The sequence below is a fragment of the Coregonus clupeaformis genome, chromosome 26, assembly GCF_020615455.1.
Source record: "Coregonus clupeaformis isolate EN_2021a chromosome 26, ASM2061545v1, whole genome shotgun sequence".
NCBI lineage: Eukaryota > Metazoa > Chordata > Actinopteri > Salmoniformes > Salmonidae > Coregonus > Coregonus clupeaformis.
In genome coordinates this window covers 13,112,566-13,131,045 of record NC_059217.1, presented here as the reverse complement: position 1 = coordinate 13,131,045, position 18,480 = coordinate 13,112,566, and the positions used below count along the sequence as shown (strand labels likewise).

General features: G+C 45.4%; 1 protein-coding gene across 1 annotated transcript in view; it reads right to left on the bottom strand.

The window, feature by feature from the left end:
* Window positions 1–462: 462 nt before the first annotated feature.
* LOC121540394 (rho guanine nucleotide exchange factor 18-like) overlaps window positions 463–18,480 on the bottom strand; it is an 86,987-nt gene continuing 68,969 nt past the window's right edge. Inside the window, exons 13-23 of the mRNA XM_045207740.1 lie at window positions 16,400–16,470; window positions 16,027–16,212; window positions 11,934–12,074; window positions 11,481–11,596; window positions 8,750–8,821; window positions 8,547–8,594; window positions 7,900–8,085; window positions 7,413–7,658; window positions 4,600–4,960; window positions 1,614–1,745; window positions 463–1,502 (exon numbers count right to left, since the gene is read on the bottom strand). Coding sequence (XP_045063675.1) covers window positions 1,255–1,502; window positions 1,614–1,745; window positions 4,600–4,960; window positions 7,413–7,658; window positions 7,900–8,085; window positions 8,547–8,594; window positions 8,750–8,821; window positions 11,481–11,596; window positions 11,934–12,074; window positions 16,027–16,212; window positions 16,400–16,470 — 1,807 coding nt within the window. The 3' untranslated portion in view covers window positions 463–1,254. The remainder of the gene's footprint in view (window positions 1,503–1,613; window positions 1,746–4,599; window positions 4,961–7,412; window positions 7,659–7,899; window positions 8,086–8,546; window positions 8,595–8,749; window positions 8,822–11,480; window positions 11,597–11,933; window positions 12,075–16,026; window positions 16,213–16,399; window positions 16,471–18,480) is intronic.

Sequence of the window (18,480 nt, the reverse complement as noted above, 5' to 3'; positions counted from 1 at the left end):
CAATGTCCCCATGCACAAAGCGAGGTCCATACAGAAATGGTTTGTCGAGATCGGTGTGGAAGAACTTGACTGGCCTGCACAGAGCCCTGACCTCAACCCCATCGAAAACCTTTGGGATGAATTGGAATTCCAACTGCGAGCCAGGCCTAATTGCCCAACATCAGTGCCCGACCTCACTAATGCTCTTGTGGCTGAATGGAAGCAAGTTCACGCAGCAATGTACCAACATCTAGTAGAAAGCCTTCCCGGAAGAGTAGAGGCTGTTACAGCAGCAAAGGGGGGACCAACTCATATTAATGCCTATGATTTTGGAATGAGATGTTCGACGAGCAGGTGTCCACATGCTTTTGGTCATGTAGTGTATCTTTGACCAACAGATGCATATCTGTATTCCCAGTCCTGTGAAATCCATAGATTAGGGCCTAATGAATTTATTTCAATTGACTGATTTCCTCATATGAACTGTAACTCTGTAAAATCTTAGAAATTGTTGCATGTTGCGTTCATATTTTTTGTTCAGTCTTTTCTAATAAGAAACACATGATTAAGAAAAAAAAATACATAAAAAGTAACCCTTCATACTTATAACTTAATTCGTGGCTCAATCATAAGTCCAAACCATCACAGTCCTGGTTCATATGTATCGTTAGCCTGTAAAATAAGTATTTACACAGTGCAAAATAAAAACATCTGGCTGAGTCAACACACAGGCCAGCGAGCAATGTCATCATCATCAGTTCATCCCTCCCTGTGGCTCCACTGCTTCCAAAAGGTGCACATTTTTTCAGGAGAGACAGACTACATCACGAGACTGTTTCAGTGACTGTCTCCTACCACTCCCTTCACACACACTGCAGTCTCTCTCTGTTCATTCATTCCCTTCTTTCTTGCCACTCTTCGTCCTGCTCTCTGTGGGAAAGTCTTTGAAATGGTCCAGAACGTCAAGTGAAGTCTTCATGTTTAGAATAACCCGTTATATTAATCACAGTTGTCTTTCTTCACTTCTTCATAATCAACATCTGACGTTGAATAAAAAAAACGATTAAAAACAGTTATTGGCATTAGATTTAGGGGACCATGATAAAATATATTCTTAAAAGAAATAATTGTTCAAATGACCTCTTTAAAAGGAAATGTTTTGTCCCAGTTCCTAGAGCTCGGACGTCACAGGTGATGACATCACAGGCCTCCCTTTGGTCCCTGCCCGCTGTGCTCCACAGCAGCTGAGAGAGGTGTCCCCTCTTTCTGGAGGACTTAGAAAAATATGACATCCTCCTTGTTCAGGTCCTCAGTGATCCTGTATGGAGGGGGCTGGCTGTGGCTGAGGCCGTGGACAGGGGCCTGGGCTGAAGAGGGGTTGGGGCTCTGGGTATGGAGGCGGTTAGGAGCCTGGGGCTGGGTGTGGAGGGGATTGGAGGTCTGGCTGGGGGGCTTCTGTAGGCAGACCAGGTGGGTGGAGGAGGGCTGGTTCTCTGGCCCACTGTCTGGATGGATCACTGAATCTGTGGGGAAGAAAGCCAGAGATGGCATTCAGTCAGTTGGTTTAAGATAGGTGTGTATGTGTGTGTGTGTGTGTGTGTAGGTGTGCGTGTTCATGCGTGTGTGCGTGTTACCTGTGAAGTGCAGGGACTGGGAGTGGGTTAGGGGGTGCCTCTGGTGAGGACTGATGGAGCACTTGGCTTTCAGAGTGCCGTCCTCTCTGGCTGACAACTTCATAGGCAGCATCTGCTTCATATCCACAGAGGCTGGGAGAGGGAGAGAGACACAGAAAGAGATACAGAGAGAGATAGGAGGGGGGTTGAGAAGAGAAGCGTGTGAGAAAGAGAGAGCGCAACAGAGAGAAGGAAAGATACAAAGGGAGAGAGAGAGAGAAAAGAGAATAAATATCCATTACATTTCCATTACAGTGTGTTATTGGACTGAGCCCAGGAGCCATTCAATTCAGAGCAGGTAATGTGATCATGGTGCATCATTAAGATTAGTCCAGAGTCCTGATAGAGCTAAGCTCTGTCAATCTAACGTGTTCACAAGCCAGTGTATATATCACACTGTTAGACCACAGTACCATTACACAGGGCAGGCAGGGTTCTCTTTGTCCTGTGAGCTTAACCTAAGGAGAATTTGGCTTTTTTTTTTACAACCAAATCTAAAACATTTATGTAAATAGCATGTTATAGAAGGGCCCAGAAACTATTTTTTTGTGATTCACTTATTTTTGAGAAACTTACCCCAACCACTTACTCATCCTCATTGTGTAGTACGGGGCTCTGAAATAACATGAACAAATGCTCCAAAAACACCATATACAGTGAGGGAAAAAAGTATTTGATCCCCTGCTGATTTTGTACGTTTGCACACTGACAAAGAAATGATCAGTCTATAAATCTAATGGTAGGTTTATTTAAACTGTGAGAGACAGAATAACAACAACAAAAAATCACGAAAAACGCATGTCAAAAATGTTATAAATTGATTTGCATTTTAATGAGGGAAATAAGTATTTGACCCCCTCTCAATCAGAAAGATTTCTGGCTCCCAGGTGTCTTTTATACAGGTAACGAGCTGAGATTAGGAGCACACTCTTAAAGGGAGTTCTCCTAATCTCAGTTTGTTACCTGTATAAAAGACACCTGTCCACAGAAGCAATCAATCAATCAGATTCCAAACTCTCCACCATGGCCAAGACCAAAGAGCTCTCCAAGGATGTCAGGGACAAGATTGTAGACCTACACAAGGCTGGAATGGGCTACAAGACCATCGCCAAGCAGCTTGGTGAGAAGGTGACAACAGTTGGTGCGATTATTCGCAAATGAAAGAAACACAAAAGAACTGTCAATCTCCCTCGGCCTGGGGCTCCATGCAAGATCTCAACTCGTGAAGTTGCAATGATCATGAGAACGGTGAGGAATCAGTCCAGAACTACACGGGAGGATCTTGTCAATGATCTCAAGGTAGCTGGGACCATAGTCACCAAGAAAACAATTGGTAACACACTACGCCGTGAAGGACTGAAATCCTGCAGCACCCGCAAGGTCCCCCTGCTCAAGAAAGCACATATACATGCCCGTCTGAAGTTTGCCATTGAACATCTGAATGATTCAGAGGAGAACTAGGTGAAAGTGTTGTGGTCAGATGAGACCAAAATGGAGCTCTTTGGCATCAACTCAACTCGCCTTGTTTGGAGGGGGTGGAAACATTATGCTTTGGGGGTGTTTTTCTGCTAAGGGGACAGGACAACTTCACTGCATCAAAGGGACGATGGACGGGGCCATGTACCGTCAAATCTTGGGTGAGAACCTCCTTCCCTCAGCCAGGGCATTGAAAATGGGTTGTGGATGGGTATTCCAGCATGACAATGACCCAAAACACACGGCCAAGGCAACAAAGGAGTGGCTCAAGAAGAAGCACATTAAGGTCCTGGAGTGGCCTAGCCAGTCTCCAGACCTTAATCCCATAGAAAATCTGTGGAGGGAGCTGAAGGTTCGAGTTGCCAAACGTCAGCCTCGAAACCTTAATGACTTGGAGAAGATCTGCAAAGAGGAGTGGGACAAAATCCCTCCTGAGATGTGTGCAAACCTGGTGGCAAACTACAAGAAACGTCTGACCTCTGTGATTGCCAACAAGGGTTTTGCCACCAAGTACTAAGTCATGTTTTGCAGAGGGGTCAAATACTTATTTCCCTCATTAAAATGCAAATCAATTTATAACATTTTTGACATGCGTTTTTCTGGATTTTGTTGTTGTTATTCTGTCTCTCACTGTTCAAATAAACCTACCATTAAAATTATAGACTGATCATTTCTTTGTCAGTGGGCAAACGTACAAAATCAGCAGGGGATCATACTATTTTCCCTCACTGTACGTCCTTTTAGAAACGGAAAAGCGCTCAGTATAGTGATGCAGGTCTTTAGATGTTTTAGGCATGTAAGTTTGTCATTCCAAACTTTATCCGCAACATAATATATTCTATTTCGTTGTGACTCGAGCGATACCTCTCTGTCCAATCTAGCAGCAGGCTACACTGAGAATTGAACAGCTGGATAGGGGAAACAGCTCGAGTTGCATAAAATGGAATATAACGTTGCGGATAAAGTTCGGAATGACAATTTCATTTCTACAACATCTAAAGACCTACATTACTATACCGAGAGCGTTTCCGTTTCTTGAAGGACATCTTTTTTTGGAGCATTTGTTCATGTTTTTTCAGTGCCCCCGTACTGCACAACAAGGATGTGAATCGCTGGTTGGGGTAAGTTTCTCAAAAACAAGTGAAACTCCCAAAACGTGTCTGGACCCTTCTATAATATGCCATTTACATCAAAAATAGAGATTTGGTTGTAAAAAAAACAAGTCTCCTTTAACCTATAGTGCTGAAAAACAGAGACTGCCTACATATTTATTAGTGCATGGTGTGCTACTGTTTACGTTCATGTGTATTTCCTGAGCTCAACAAACAAACATCATAAACCAACATTGAAACAATGGCACTACTAGGGAGTGTCCTGGCTACTATAGGGTTCAATACGTAGTAAATGCTACTAATACCTGGTGTGATCGGCCCTTGTGTGTGGTGGTTTCTTGAGTTGAGACTGGTCTTACCTGTGCTGTCGGTGCGGTGCGAGGCCTTGCCCTTGCAATTCTTGGAGCTCTTTGAGCTCAGCGCTGCCAGTTTGGTGGGGATCTGCTGCTGGACGCCAAACTGCTTGTGTTGCTGGTTGGTGGTGCTGCACAGGTGGAGCGGCACCTCCTTCTTCACCGGCAACACGGTGGCATTGACGCTCTGACCCCGCGGCGGAACCTCGGGATGCTCCAGGTAGTCTGCGGGCACCCCCGAGAGGCTGGGGCGCACCAGGGCCTTCTGGGGCAGGGGGAGGGTGCGGGAGAGGTCTGAACCGCCAACACCGCGACCGCCCATGCCCAGCAGGAGGTCCCCATTTAGACTGCCGGATAGTGGCACCACCTGGGAGAGGGAGTGAGAAAGGGAGAGGATTTGGGCATAAAGATGAATAACATACAGAGGAAGATGAGAAGCCATTTTGAGTCACATGTCCAAGGGGTTTCAAATGCTTTCAACTCAGGGTATCGATATTTGAGTTTGGCACCAAAAGTTGTAGGACAATTACATTGCCTTAGATTGAGGTTTCAAACGAGAAAACTGTTGTCATGGAACTTGTGTTAAAAGTGTAATATAATTGTTTGCTGATTTCTGTATACAGTATTTATGGCTCTGACCAAAATGGGTTTGTGATGTATATTAGATCCCTCTTGCTTTTGTATTTTATGTGTGTGCATGTGCAGGGAAAGAGAGAGAGCACTGCTGGATGTGTTTAAATGACTAGCGAGGTCTCTTTGAACCCAGGACAATGCTGCTCACACAACGATAGGAGAAACATTCAACCTCTTTTACAACCCAATCCCTCTGAAAATACAGTGCCTTGCAAAAGTATTCATCCCCCTTGGCGTTTTTCCTATTTTGTTGCATTACAACCTGTAATTTAAATGGATTTTTATTTGGATTTCATGTAATGGACATACACAAAATAGTCCAAATTGGGGAACTGAAATTAAAAAAATAACTTGTTTCAAAGAATTCAAAAAAATTACGGAAAAGTGGTGCGTGCATATGTATTCACCCCCTTTGCTATGAAGCTCCTAAATAAGATCTGGTGCAACCAATTACCTTCAGAAGTCACATAATTAGTTAAATAAAGTTCACCTGTATGCAATCTAAGTGTCACATGATCTCAGTATATACAGTGAGGGAAAAAAGTGTGTGATCCCCTGCTGATTTTGTACATTTGCCCAATGACAAAGACATGATCAGTCTATAATTTTAATGGTAGGTTTATTTGAACAGTGTTGTGAGAGACAGAATAACAACAAAAAAATCCAGAAAAACACATGTCAAAAATTTTATAAATTGATTTGCATTTTAATGAGGGAAATAAATATTTGACCCCCTCTCAATCAGAAAGATTTCTGGCTCCCAGGTGTCTTTTATATAGGTAACGAGCTGAGATTAGGAGCACACTCTTAAAGGGAGTGCTCCTAATCTCAGCTTGTTACCTGTATAAAAGACACCTGTCCACAGAAGCAATCAATCAATCAGATTCCAAACTCTCCACCATGGCCAAGACCAAAGAGCTCTCCAAGGATGTCAGGGACAAGATTGTAGACCTACACAAGGCTGGAATGGGCTACAAGACCATCGCCAAGCAGCTTGGTGAGAAGGTGACAACAGTTGGTGCGATTATTCGCAAATGGAAGAAACACAAAATAACTGTCAATCTCCCTCGGCCTGGGGCTCCATGCAAGATCTCACCTCGTGGAGTTGCAATGATCATGAGAACGGTGAGGAATCAGCCCAGAACTACACGGGAGGATCTTGTCAATGATCTCAAGGCAGCTGGGACCATAGTCACCAAGAAAACAATTGGTAACACACTACGCCGTGAAGGACTGAAATCCTGCAGCGCCCGCAAGGTCCCCCTGCTCAAGAAAGCACATATACATGCCCGTCTGAAGTTTGCCAATGAACATCTGAATGATTCAGAGGAGAACTGGGTGAAAGTGTTGTGGTCAGATGCAGACCAAAATGGAGCTCTTTGGCATCAACTCAACTCGCCGTGTTTGGAGGAGGAGGAATGCTGCCTATGACCCCAAGAACACCATTCCCACCGTCAAACATGGAGGTGGAAACATTATGCTTTGGGGGTGTTTTCCTGCTAAGGGGACAGGACAACTTCACCGCATCAAAAGGGACGATGGACGGGGCCATGTACCGTCAAATCTTGGGTGAGAACCTCCTTCCCTCAGCCAGGGCATTGAAAATGGGTCGTGGATGGGTATTCCAGCATGACAATGACCCAAAACACACGGCCAAGGCAACAAAGGAGTGGCTCAAGAAGAAGCACATTAAGGTCCTGGAGTGGCCTAGCCAGTCTCCAGACCTTAATCCCATAGAAAATCTGTGGAGGGAGCTGAAGGTTCGAGTTTCCAAACGTCAGCCTCGAAACCTTAATGACTTGGAGAAGATCTGCAAAGAGGAGTGGGACAAAATCCCTCCTGAGATGTGTGCAAACCTGGTGGCCAACTACAAGAAACGTCTGACCTCTATGATTGCCAAGGGTTTTGCCACCAAGTACTAAGTCATGTTTTGCAGAGGGGTCAAATACTTATTTCCCTCATTAAAATGCAAATCAATTTATAACATTTTTGACATGCGTTTTTTTATTTTATTTTTTTATTCTGTCTCTCACTGTTCAAATAAACCTACCATTAAAATTATAGACTGATCAAGTCTTTGTCAGTGGGCAAACATACTTTTTTCCCTCACTGTAGGGTGTAAGTGTAATGTGTGTGTGTGTGTGTGTGTGTGCGCGCGTGAGTGTATGTGTAACATCGTCACCCACCTCGATTGTCTTCCTCTTGATCTTCCTCTGCTGCTCCAGGCGTTCCTTCTCCTTCTCCACGGTGCGGGTTGACTCCCTCAGTCTCTCCAGATCCTGTTGGTACATCTCCCTTTGTCTCTCCAGCTCCTCCCTCTCCTCCGCCAGCTTCTCCTCCTGCCTCCTGCACTCCTCCTCCCTCTGCCTCAGCTTGCCCTCCGCGGCCTCTGCCTGCTGCCGGTGGCGCTCCCGCTCCCTCTCCCAGCGAGCCTGGGAAGAAACACAAGGTTCAATTTGACTAAATGCAGACTGGCATAATACTGCATTAAGTAAAAGTCATAGGGCGAGTTTGAGGTCGTCTCGTTTTGCAGGAGTTATCATGATCATATTAATGTGGTTCCCTTTTACTAGTATTATCAGATTTAATGATCTACATAGTGTAATTGTAATGAAGACAACCTGTAAGGCGACCATAAATCTAATTAAGGATGCCATTTCGACTGTGTCTCACCTGCTCCTGTCGGTGCTGTGACTGCAGCTTGTGGAAGCTGGCCAGCTCCTCCCTCTGCAGGGCCAGCGTCCTCTGTTTCTCCTGCTCCAGGAGCACGTTGCCACGGTGACGGCCGGGGAAGGAGGCACGCTCTTTGAGGGAGGCGCGCTGTAGCTCGATGTGGCTGTCTTGCTGGCAGATGATGGCCTAAAGGGGAGGGGAGGGGAGACCGGTGGAAAGGAGGAGATACGTGGGTCAACTTCTGGAAAGCATGAGGCTTGTGGTCACAGACCATAACCAATCAAAAGGCTAGTCTAGCAGTCTCCATGTGATGTCATTTTAACATTTCTGTTGACATGCAGACAGACGGGTTTTGGCGTCTCGCCCTGGTAAGTGTGGAAGGCTGCAGTCCGATTGATTGTTCACGGCCCAGTCACACACAGGACTGGAGGAGAGCCACATGCTAGCATGTCATGTGCTAGCATGCCTACTGGTGGTTAAGAGCATTGTGCCCTTGAGCAAGGCACTTAACCCTAATTGCTCATGTAAGTCTCTCTGGATAAGAGCGTCTGCTAAATGACTAAAATGTAAATGAGTATGAGCATGTAAGTGGATGTGGAGAGGTTGTTATTGAGGGAAATGTGAGTGAGAAGTGTTGTTTTGTTTACCTGCAAGCTGTAGAGTCTCTGAGACAGCATCAGCACCAGGTCAAAGAACTAGGGAGACCGAGACAGGAACGGAAAGAGAAGATCAAAATACAACTCTAGGTTTGGACACTATGGGACAGTACACCTTTGAGAGGCCATGATAAAACATGAGGATTGAAGAAGAGCGAGGTTCAAATACCATATGAACACGGAACATCTCCTACCTCAGCTTCTGGAAAGGTGTTGGACCAGATGGGGTTCCAGATGGCTGGAGAGGCCTCATCATTATCAGCAGCCTGTACAACAGACACAACATTACACATTTTATGATGAATAAAGGATGAATAAAGTATCTATTGATCTACACTGAACAAAAATATAAACGCAACAGAGTTACAGTTCATAAGGAAATCAGTCAATTGTTATGAAGTCATTGGGCCCTAATCTATGGATTTCACATGACTGGGAATACAGATATGCATCGGTTGGTCACACATATCTTTAAAAAAAAAAATTGGGGCGTGGATCAGAAAACCAGTCAGTATCTGCTGTGACCACCATTTGCCTCATGCAGCTCGACATCTCCTTTGCATAGAGTTGGATCAGGCTGTTGATTGTGGCCTGTGGAATGTTATCCCACTCCTCTTCAATGGCTGTGCGAGGTTGCTGGATATTGGCGGGAACTGGAACACGCTGTCGTACACGTCGATCCAGAGCATCCCAAATATGCTCAATGGGTGACATACACATACAAAAGTATGTGGACACATCTTCAAATGAGTGGAGTCGGCTATTTCAGCCACACCCGTTGCTGACAGGTGTATGAAATCGAGCACACAGCCATGCAATCTCCATAGACAAACATTGGCAGTACAATGGTCTTACTAAAAAGAGCTTTGACTTTCAATGTTGCGCCGTCATAAGATGCCACCTTTGCAACAAGTCAGTTCGTCAAATTTCTGCCCTGCTAGAGCTGCCCCGGTCAACTGTAAGTGCTGTTATTGTGAAGTGGAAACGTCTAGGAGCAACAACGGCTCAGCCGCGAAGCTGTAGGCCACACAAGCTCACAGAACAGGACCACCGAGTGCTGAAGCGCGTAAAAATCATCTGTCCTCGGTTTCAACACTCACTACTGAGTTCCAAACTGCCTCTGGAAACAACATCAGCACAATAACTGTTCGTCGGGAGCTTCATGAAATTGATTTCCATGGTCGAGCAGCCACACACAAGCCTATGATCACCATGCGCAATGTAAAGCTCGCCGCCATTGGACTCTGGAGCAGTGGAAACGCGCTCTCTGGAGTGATTAATCACTCTTCACCACCTGGCAGTCCAACGGACTAATCTGGGTTTGGCGGATGCCAGGAGAACGCTACCTGCCCGAATGCATAAACTTTGTGGAGTAAAGTTTGTAAAGTTTGGTGGAGGAGGAATAATGGTCTGGGGCTGTTTTTCATAGTTTGGGCTAGGCCCCTTAGCTCCAGTGAAGGGAAATCGTAACACTACAGCATACAATGACATTCTAGACAATTCTGTGCTTCCAACTTCAGCATGACAATGCCCCCGTGCACAAAGCGAGGTCCATACAGAAATGGTTTGTCGATATCGGTATGGAAGATCTTGACTTGCCTGCACAGAGCCCTGACCTCAACCCCATCAAACACCTTTGGGATGAATTGGAACGCTTTACATCAGTGCCTGACCTCACTAATGCTCTTATGGCTGAATGGAAGCAAGTCCCCGCAGCAATGTTCCAACATCTAGTGGAAAGCCTTCCCAGAAGAGTGGAGGCTGTTATAGCAGCAAAGGGGGGACCAACTCCATATTAATGCCCATGATTTTGGAATGAGATGTTCGACGAGCAGGTGTCCACAAACTTTTGGTAATGTAGTGTATCTGTTGAGTATGCAGGTCATGGAAGAACTGGGACATTTTTAGCTTCCAGGAATTGTGTACAGATCCTTGCGACATGGGGCCATGCATTATCATGCTGAAACATGAAGTGATGGCAGCGGATGAATGGCACGACAACGGGCCTCAGGATCTCGTCACGGTATCGCTGTGCATTCAAATTGCCATCGATAAAATGCAATTGTTTTTGTTCTCCATAGCTTATGCCTGCCCATACCATAACCCCACCATGACATCAGCAAACCACTCGCCCACACGACGCCATACATGCTGTCTGCCATCTGCCCGGTACAGTTTGAACCGGGATTAATCCGTTAAGAGCACACTTCTCCAGCGTGCCAGTGGTCATCGACGCCGAACTGCAGACAGTTCAAGACCCTGGTGAGGATGAGGAGACATAAATCATACCGGGAACAGTAGCATTTCCCCAAAATAGGTAAATTACTAAGTAATGACGGAGTAAAGTAGCTTTTGTTCTGTATACTGGGTCATCTAATCTATTTATTTTGTATTTATTGAAATACTGGTACATTTCTGAACGACCTGTGGCGCAGTGGTCTAAGGCACTGCATTGCAGTGCTAGCTGTGCCACTAGAGATCCTGGTTCGAATCCAGGCTCTGTCGTAGCCGGCCGCGACCGGGAGACCCATGGGGCGGCGCGCAATTGGCCCAGCGTCGTCCAGGGTAGGGGAGGGAATGGCCGGCAGGGATGTAGCTCAGTTGGTAGAGCATGGCGTTTGCAACGCCAGGGTTGTGGGTTCGATTCCCACAGGGGGTATGAAAAAATAAAAAATAATGTATGCACTAACTGTAAGTCGCTCTGGATAAGAGCGTCTGCTAAATGACTAAAATGTACATGTAAAAAAATGCTCTTATCACTGTTTACTCAACACTAGCTACACTGCTGGCTCTGTTGTGGGGACAGGGAGTGTGTTGCCCTGGTCACCCTGGAACTTAAGTTGTGATACAGTCTGTCCTTTTAAGACATTTTCTCATCCATGTTTGCTGTGGTTGTTAGCGCGAGTGAGTGTGTGTTTGACCCACCGGTGGCTGCTCCAGGGCCTGGCTGGTCTGAATCTCCTTGAGCTGGGGGTCAGAGCGGGCTCTCTGGCTCCTGTCTCTGTCCCCTCCACTGTAGTTCTTCTTCTTCACACTGCCTTCTAACACCACACACACACACACACACACACACACACACACACACACCGTTTGAATACTATGAAATAGTCATTTTGGATCTTATGAGAGTGGTACACAGACACTATGGGAATTAGGGCCGGGATGATACCAGTATCGCAATACTCGTTAGAATCGTGGCAAGGAAACAAAACACAAAGCGGATTTAACTTCTTTAGGAAAACAGCCCTAATGTCTGCTTCGTGTTTTCATTTTTGCCCTGGAAAAAATATTGCAATACTGGTATTGCATCAGCCCTAATGGGAATACAATGGTGATACAGCACATGCAGAGCAGGGCAGGCAGGTGGAGTGGACTTACTCTTGTTGAGGATGGTGGGGCTGCTGTCGTAGCCCCCGAAGGTGCCTGCTCTCCTGGGCATAGCCCCGGAGCCTAAACCCTCCTCTGGACGTGGAGCTAGCTCTCTCACACCAGACAGCAACATGTTCTGAAGGTTCTCCACTGGAGAGAGCGAGAGTCCGAGCGAGAGAGACGGAGGTAGGTAGTAAGAAAGATGAACAATAATGTTTTAAGAAAGAACAAGAGTAGTGAGGACGGAGCTAACCCTCCTATTGTTACAGTTGGGTGCAGTGGCGACCTGTCATTTTTTGGGGGGGATGCCTGTTTTGGCATTAATACGTGTCACATATCAGTTTGCAAACAATGTAAAATAAATAAATAATAATAAGAGTTGATAAAGCCGCATACAAACTTGGTATCTTTTTTTCTTCCTTTGAGTAAGGCAGCTCCAAAATGCAGGCGTTTCAGCCTAGCTCAGTGCTTTCTGCAGTGGTGGGGCAGCCAGCAGAAAATACGGAGCATAGGGGTTGGTAATGTTCTCTAGTTGCGCCGTGATTGGCTCATTGTTCTGTCACTCATGGGGACACTACGTCACCGCCAAATCTAAGGGTACTTGGGTGCTGACTTAAGAGTTACATTGGAGGTGCCCATCCAAGAAGGCTCAAGGTCATTGGCCACAGATAAAATTATGTCAAATCACGTTATATCTACAGCAGCTTTGATTCGACTGATCATGTCAACATCATACCTTCAAAATCTTAGCTAGCAAGCTAGCAGTCATCATCATGAATCAAGTCGACAATCTACTGGCAAATCCTTTTTAATCCTTGTCATATGAAGAGGAATAATGAAGATAATTTATAGATAAAACGTATCGGTGCTCATCGGCCATTGGACATAAACATTACACAACAAGTTGGAAATAACAAATTCAACAATAAGTGGTTTGGAAGGAATCAGTGGCTAACTACAAGCATTGCAAAGCTCACTAGCCTGCTATTCAGTGAAGTGGGTGTGTGGTCCCAAGTCTGGGTTTAAGGGTCTCTTTTCCATGCTTAAAAGGATAAACATTCAACATTGGCCATGGTATCAATCCAGCATGACTTCTGCCGCGCTCAAAACAACTGGTAACTCAGAACTGGGAAATCTGATTTCAGTGAGTTCAAGACAACTGGGAACTCTGGAAAAAACTAGCTCCGACTGGGAAAAACGTTTTGAATGGTCATCCAACTCGGAATTGCAGGTCGGGGACTCAGGCCTCTTTCTAGAGCTCCGACTTGAAGATCACTGACGTCATCATGATTCGACCTTGTTTTTTTCCGAATTCCCAGTTGTCTTTAAAGCACAATAAATCCAGAGAAAGCCAGACTTTGATGACAAAGTTTGAAGACTAAATTTGCCCACAAAGGACCGCTGCGCCACCTTCCTCTTTCAAGTGTAGCTCAGTTGGTAGAGCATGGCGTTTGCAACGCCAGGGTTGTGGGTTCGATTCCCACGGGGGGCCAGTATGACAATGTATGCACTCACTAACTGTAAGTCGCTCTGGATAAGAGCGTCTGCTAAAATGACAAAAAAAAAAGTGAGCACAGCACAACAAGGTGAGTCCAAAAAATGTATTGTATGCTGCTGCATAAATGATGTAATATGCCAGGGAGATATACTGTAGCTAAGAAAGTAATACTAAGTGTATGTTGTGTAGTAAGCGGTTCGTAGCCCATGTGCCTCACCCTAATAATTTGGTCCCGTTTCCCCTCCTAATTTTGCCTACTGTTCTGACTCGGTGGTGCACATGTAGCCTATAGCCTGTTTTAGAGAAATGTAATCATCGAATATTGTAAGAGCTTTCATTGTCTCCTTATATGCCCCCTTTATTTATCCTACGGTTCTGACTTGATCTACAGGGAGAATACTTTAAGAACGGCCCATGTTCTGAATTCTGTCGCTGTACATTTCAAAAGTGCTGAACAAATAGTCATATTGACTACGTCCATCCTAGCTCGCTCATTAATGTCTTAATCGAAATTATCCGCTCGTCATCCCCTTATGCCATAGTTTGTACATACAGTGGGGAAAAAAAGTATTTAGTCAGCCACCAATTGTGCAAGTTCTCCCACTTAAAAAGATGAGAGAGGCCTGTAATTTTCATCATAGGTACACGTCAACTATGACAGACAAATTGAGAAAAAAAATCCAGAAAATCCCATTGTAGGATTTTTAATGAATTTATTTGCAAATTATGGTGGAAAATAAGTATTTGGTCACCTACAAACAAGCAAGATTTCTGGCTCTCACAGACCTGTAACTTCTTCTTTAAGAGGCTCCTCTGTCCTCCACTCGTTACCTGTATTAATGGCACCAGTTTGAACTTGTTATCAGTATAAAAGACACCTGTCCACAACCTCAAACAGTCACACTCCAAACTCCACAATGGCCAAGACCAAAGAGCTGTCAAAAGACACCAAAAACAAAATTGTAGACCTGCACCAGGCTGGGAAGACTGAATCTGCAATAGGTAAGCAGCTTGGTTTGAAGAAATCAACTGTGGGAGCAATTATTAGGAAATGGAAGACATACAAGACCACTGATAATCTCCCTCGATCTGGGGCTCCACGCAAGATCTCACCCCGTGGGGTCAAAATGATCACAAGAACGGTGAGCAAAAATCCCAGAACCACACGGGGGGACCTAGTGAATGACCTGCAGAGAGCTGGGACCAAAGTAACAAAGCCTACCATCAGTAACACACTACGCCGCCAGGGACTCAAATCCTGCAGTGCGAGACGCGTCCCCCTGCTTAAGCCAGTACATGTCCAGGCCCGTCTGAAGTGCATTTGGATGATCCAGAAGAGGATTGGGAGAATGTCATATGGTCAGATGAAACCAAAATATAACTTTTTGGTAAAAACTCAACTCGTCATGTTTGGAGGACAAAGAATGCTGAGTTGCATCCAAAGAACACCATACCTACTGTGAAGCATGGGGTTGGAAACATCATGCTTTGGGGCTGTTTTTCTGCAAAGGGACCAGGACGACTGATCCGTGTAAAGGAAAGAATGAATGGGGCCATGTATCGTGAGATTTTGAGTGAAACCCTCCTTCCATCAGCAAGGGCATTGAAGATGAAACGTGGCTGGGTCTTTCAGCATGACAATGATCCCAAACACACCGCCCGGGCAACGAAGGAGTGGCTTCGTAAGAAGCATTTCAAGGTCCTGGAGTGGCCGAGCCAGTCTCCAGATCTCAACCCCATAGAAAATCTTTGGAGGGAGTTGAAAGTCTGTGTTGCCCAGCGACATCCCCAAAACATCACTGCTCTAGAGGAGATCTGCATGGAGGAATGGGCCAAAATACCAGCAACAGTGTGTGAAAACCTTGTGAAGACTTACAGAAAACGTTTGACCTGTGTCATTGCCAACAAAGGGTATATAACAACGTATTGAGAAACTTTTGTTATTGACCAAATACTTATTTTCCACCATCATATGCCAATAAATTCATTAAACATCCTACAATGTGATTTTCTGGATTTTCTTCCCTCATTTTGTCTGTCATAGTTGACGTGTACCTATGATTAAAATTACAGGCCTCTCTCATCTTTTTAAGTGGGAGAACTTGCACAATTGGTGGCTGACTAAATACTTTTTTTCCCCACTGTATCAATTGTTAGTAGAAACCACATTTGTTTAAGCAAGTCAGCCATAGCAGCTGTTTTTTTTAAAGGCAGTGAATGTTTCGCTGCCAGACAAGGCTCCGCTGATTGCCAGGTGTAGCAATGGTAAGTAGTTGGGACTCTGCTGTTGGGACAGCTTTATGTAGGCCCTAACAGTTTGTGAGCACCGTTTGTCACTGTTATAGTGCAATTCATGTATTGTGGGTTTGCTGGCATGCATCTAAAAAATAAAAATGTTTTGTTTGCCCCACCAAGATTTACATGCTAAAATCACCACTGGTTGGGTATCTGTATGTAACACACCTAACTAAACTAATCAAAGTCTGAATTATTTGTGAATTACATGAATCATATGTAGTCTTGAGTTGGATCAAAAACCTATACAGTATAACAAAAGCCAGTGTATTGTACTCTGTACTGCACTGTGTTGTGTGTGTGTTGTACCTTCAGTGATGGCTCCCTTGAGCAGCGTCTCCCCCTGGTGGAGGTCTGAGGCATCACCACGCAGCAGCAGACAGGAGCGTGAGGCCATATCCTCAAGACCAGCCACAGACTCTGCCATGTCTGCAAACAGCTGCAGCTTCTCTGTCAGACCTGCCACGATCTGGCCATCCTTCTGGCTCAGACGCTCTGGGAGAGGAGAGAGGGACAGAGGAAGAGTTCTCAATGATTCAATTCTCCTAAATAAATGGAATACAAGGAAGAGAAACATTGAGCAAATGTGAATGTTGTTGACTGGTGCATGAGCAAACCCTAATGGCCTAGCATCGACATTACACTATTTTACAAAGATAGGTGTCTGTCTGTCATTAGTTACCTTGGAACTCTTTGAATCTGGCGGCTCGAGCCTCCTCCTCCTCACTGAAGAGCCTCTCTGTTTGTGGACAACTGAGAGAGAGAGAGAGAGAGAGAGAGAGAGAGAGAGAGAGAGAGAGAGAGAGAGAGAGAGAGAGAGAGAGAGAGAGAGAGAGAGAGAGAGAGAGAGAGAGAGAGAGAGAGAGAGAGAGAGAGAGAGAGAGAGAGAGAGAGAGAGAGAGAGAGAGAGAGAGAGAGAGAGAGAGAGAGAGAGAGAGAGAGAGAGAGAGAGAGAGAGAGAGAGAGAGAGAGAGAGAGAGAGAGAGAGAGAGAGAGAGAGAGAGAGAGAGAGAGAGAGAGAGAGAGAGAGAGAGAGAGAGAGAGAGAGAGAGAGAGAGAGAGAGAGAGAGAGAGAGAGAGAGAGAGAGAGAGAGAGAGAGAGAGAGAGAGAGAGAGAGAGAGAGAGAGAGAGAGAGAGAGAGAGAGAGAGAGAGAGAGAGAGAGAGAGAGAGAGAGAGAGAGAGAGAGAGAGAGAGAGAGAGAGAGAGAGAGAGAGAGAGAGAGAGAGAGAGAGAGAGAGAGAGAGAGAGAGAGAGAGAGAGAGAGAGAGAGAGAGAGAGAGAGAGAGAGAGAGAGAGAGAGAGAGAGAGAGAGAGAGAGAGAGAGAGAGAGAGAGAGAGAGAGAGAGAGAGAGAGAGAGAGAGAGAGAGAGAGAGAGAGAGAGAGAGAGAGAGAGAGAGAGAGAGAGAGAGAGAGAGAGAGAGAGAGAGAGAGAGAGAGAGAGAGAGAGAGAGAGAGAGAGAGAGAGAGAGAGAGAGAGAGAGAGAGAGAGAGAGAGAGAGAGAGAGAGAGAGAGAGAGAGAGAGAGAGAGAGAGAGAGAGAGAGAGAGAGAGAGAGAGAGAGAGAGAGAGAGAGAGAGAGAGAGAGAGAGAGAGAGAGAGAGAGAGAGAGAGAGAGAGAGAGAGAGAGAGAGAGAGAGAGAGAGAGAGAGAGAGAGAGAGAGAGAGAGAGAGAGAGAGAGAGAGAGAGAGAGAGAGAGAGAGAGAGAGAGAGAGAGAGAGAGAGAGAGAGAGAGAGAGAGAGAGAGAGAGAGAGAGAGAGAGAGAGAGAGAGAGAGAGAGAGAGAGAGAGAGAGAGAGAGAGAGAGAGAGAGAGAGAGAGAGAGAGAGAGAGAGAGAGAGAGAGAGAGAGAGAGAGAGAGAGAGAGAGAGAGAGAGAGAGAGAGAGAGAGAGAGAGAGAGAGAGAGAGAGAGAGAGAGAGAGAGAGAGAGAGAGAGAGAGAGAGAGAGAGAGAGAGAGAGAGAGAGAGAGAGAGAGAGAGAGAGAGAGAGAGAGAGAGAGAGAGAGAGAGAGAGCAAGAGGGAGCGAGAGAGAATGAAAAAGAGAGCAAGACACAGACATACACTGAGAGTACAAAACATTAGGAACACTTTCCTAATATTGAGACCCCTTTTTCCCACAGAACCGCCTCAATTCGTTGAGGCACGGACTCTACAAGGTGTTGAAAGCATTCCACAGGGATGACGGCCCATGGTGACTCCAATGTTTCCCACAGTTGTGTCAAGTTGGCTGGATGTCCTTTGGGTGGTGGACCATTCTTGATACACACCGGAAACTGTTGAGTGTGAAAAACCCAGCAGCGTTGCAGTTCTTGACACTACCATACAACGTTCAAAGGCATTTAAATATTTTGTCTTGCCCATTCACCCTCTGAATGGCACACATACACAATCCATGCCTCAATTGTCTCAAGGTTTAAAAATCCTTCTTTAACCGGTCTCATCCCCTTCATCTACACTGATTGAACTGGAATTTATTTTATTTATTTATTAACAAGTGACATCAGTTGGGGATTATAGTTTTCCCCTGGTCAGTCTGTCATGTTCTGTATGCTCAGTGTATGTCATGGAAAGAGCAGTTGTTCCTAATGTTTTGTACACTCAGTGTACATACAAAGATGAGTTAGTTATGACTAAGCCTTGGCTTAAGTATAAAGCAGGGTTTCTCAATTCCAGTTCTGGGCACTAACTGTGAATCCAGGTTCTCTTTTGAACCAATTAGTCCCATTGAGAAGAAGTATTATGCTGCATTCGTAACCAAGT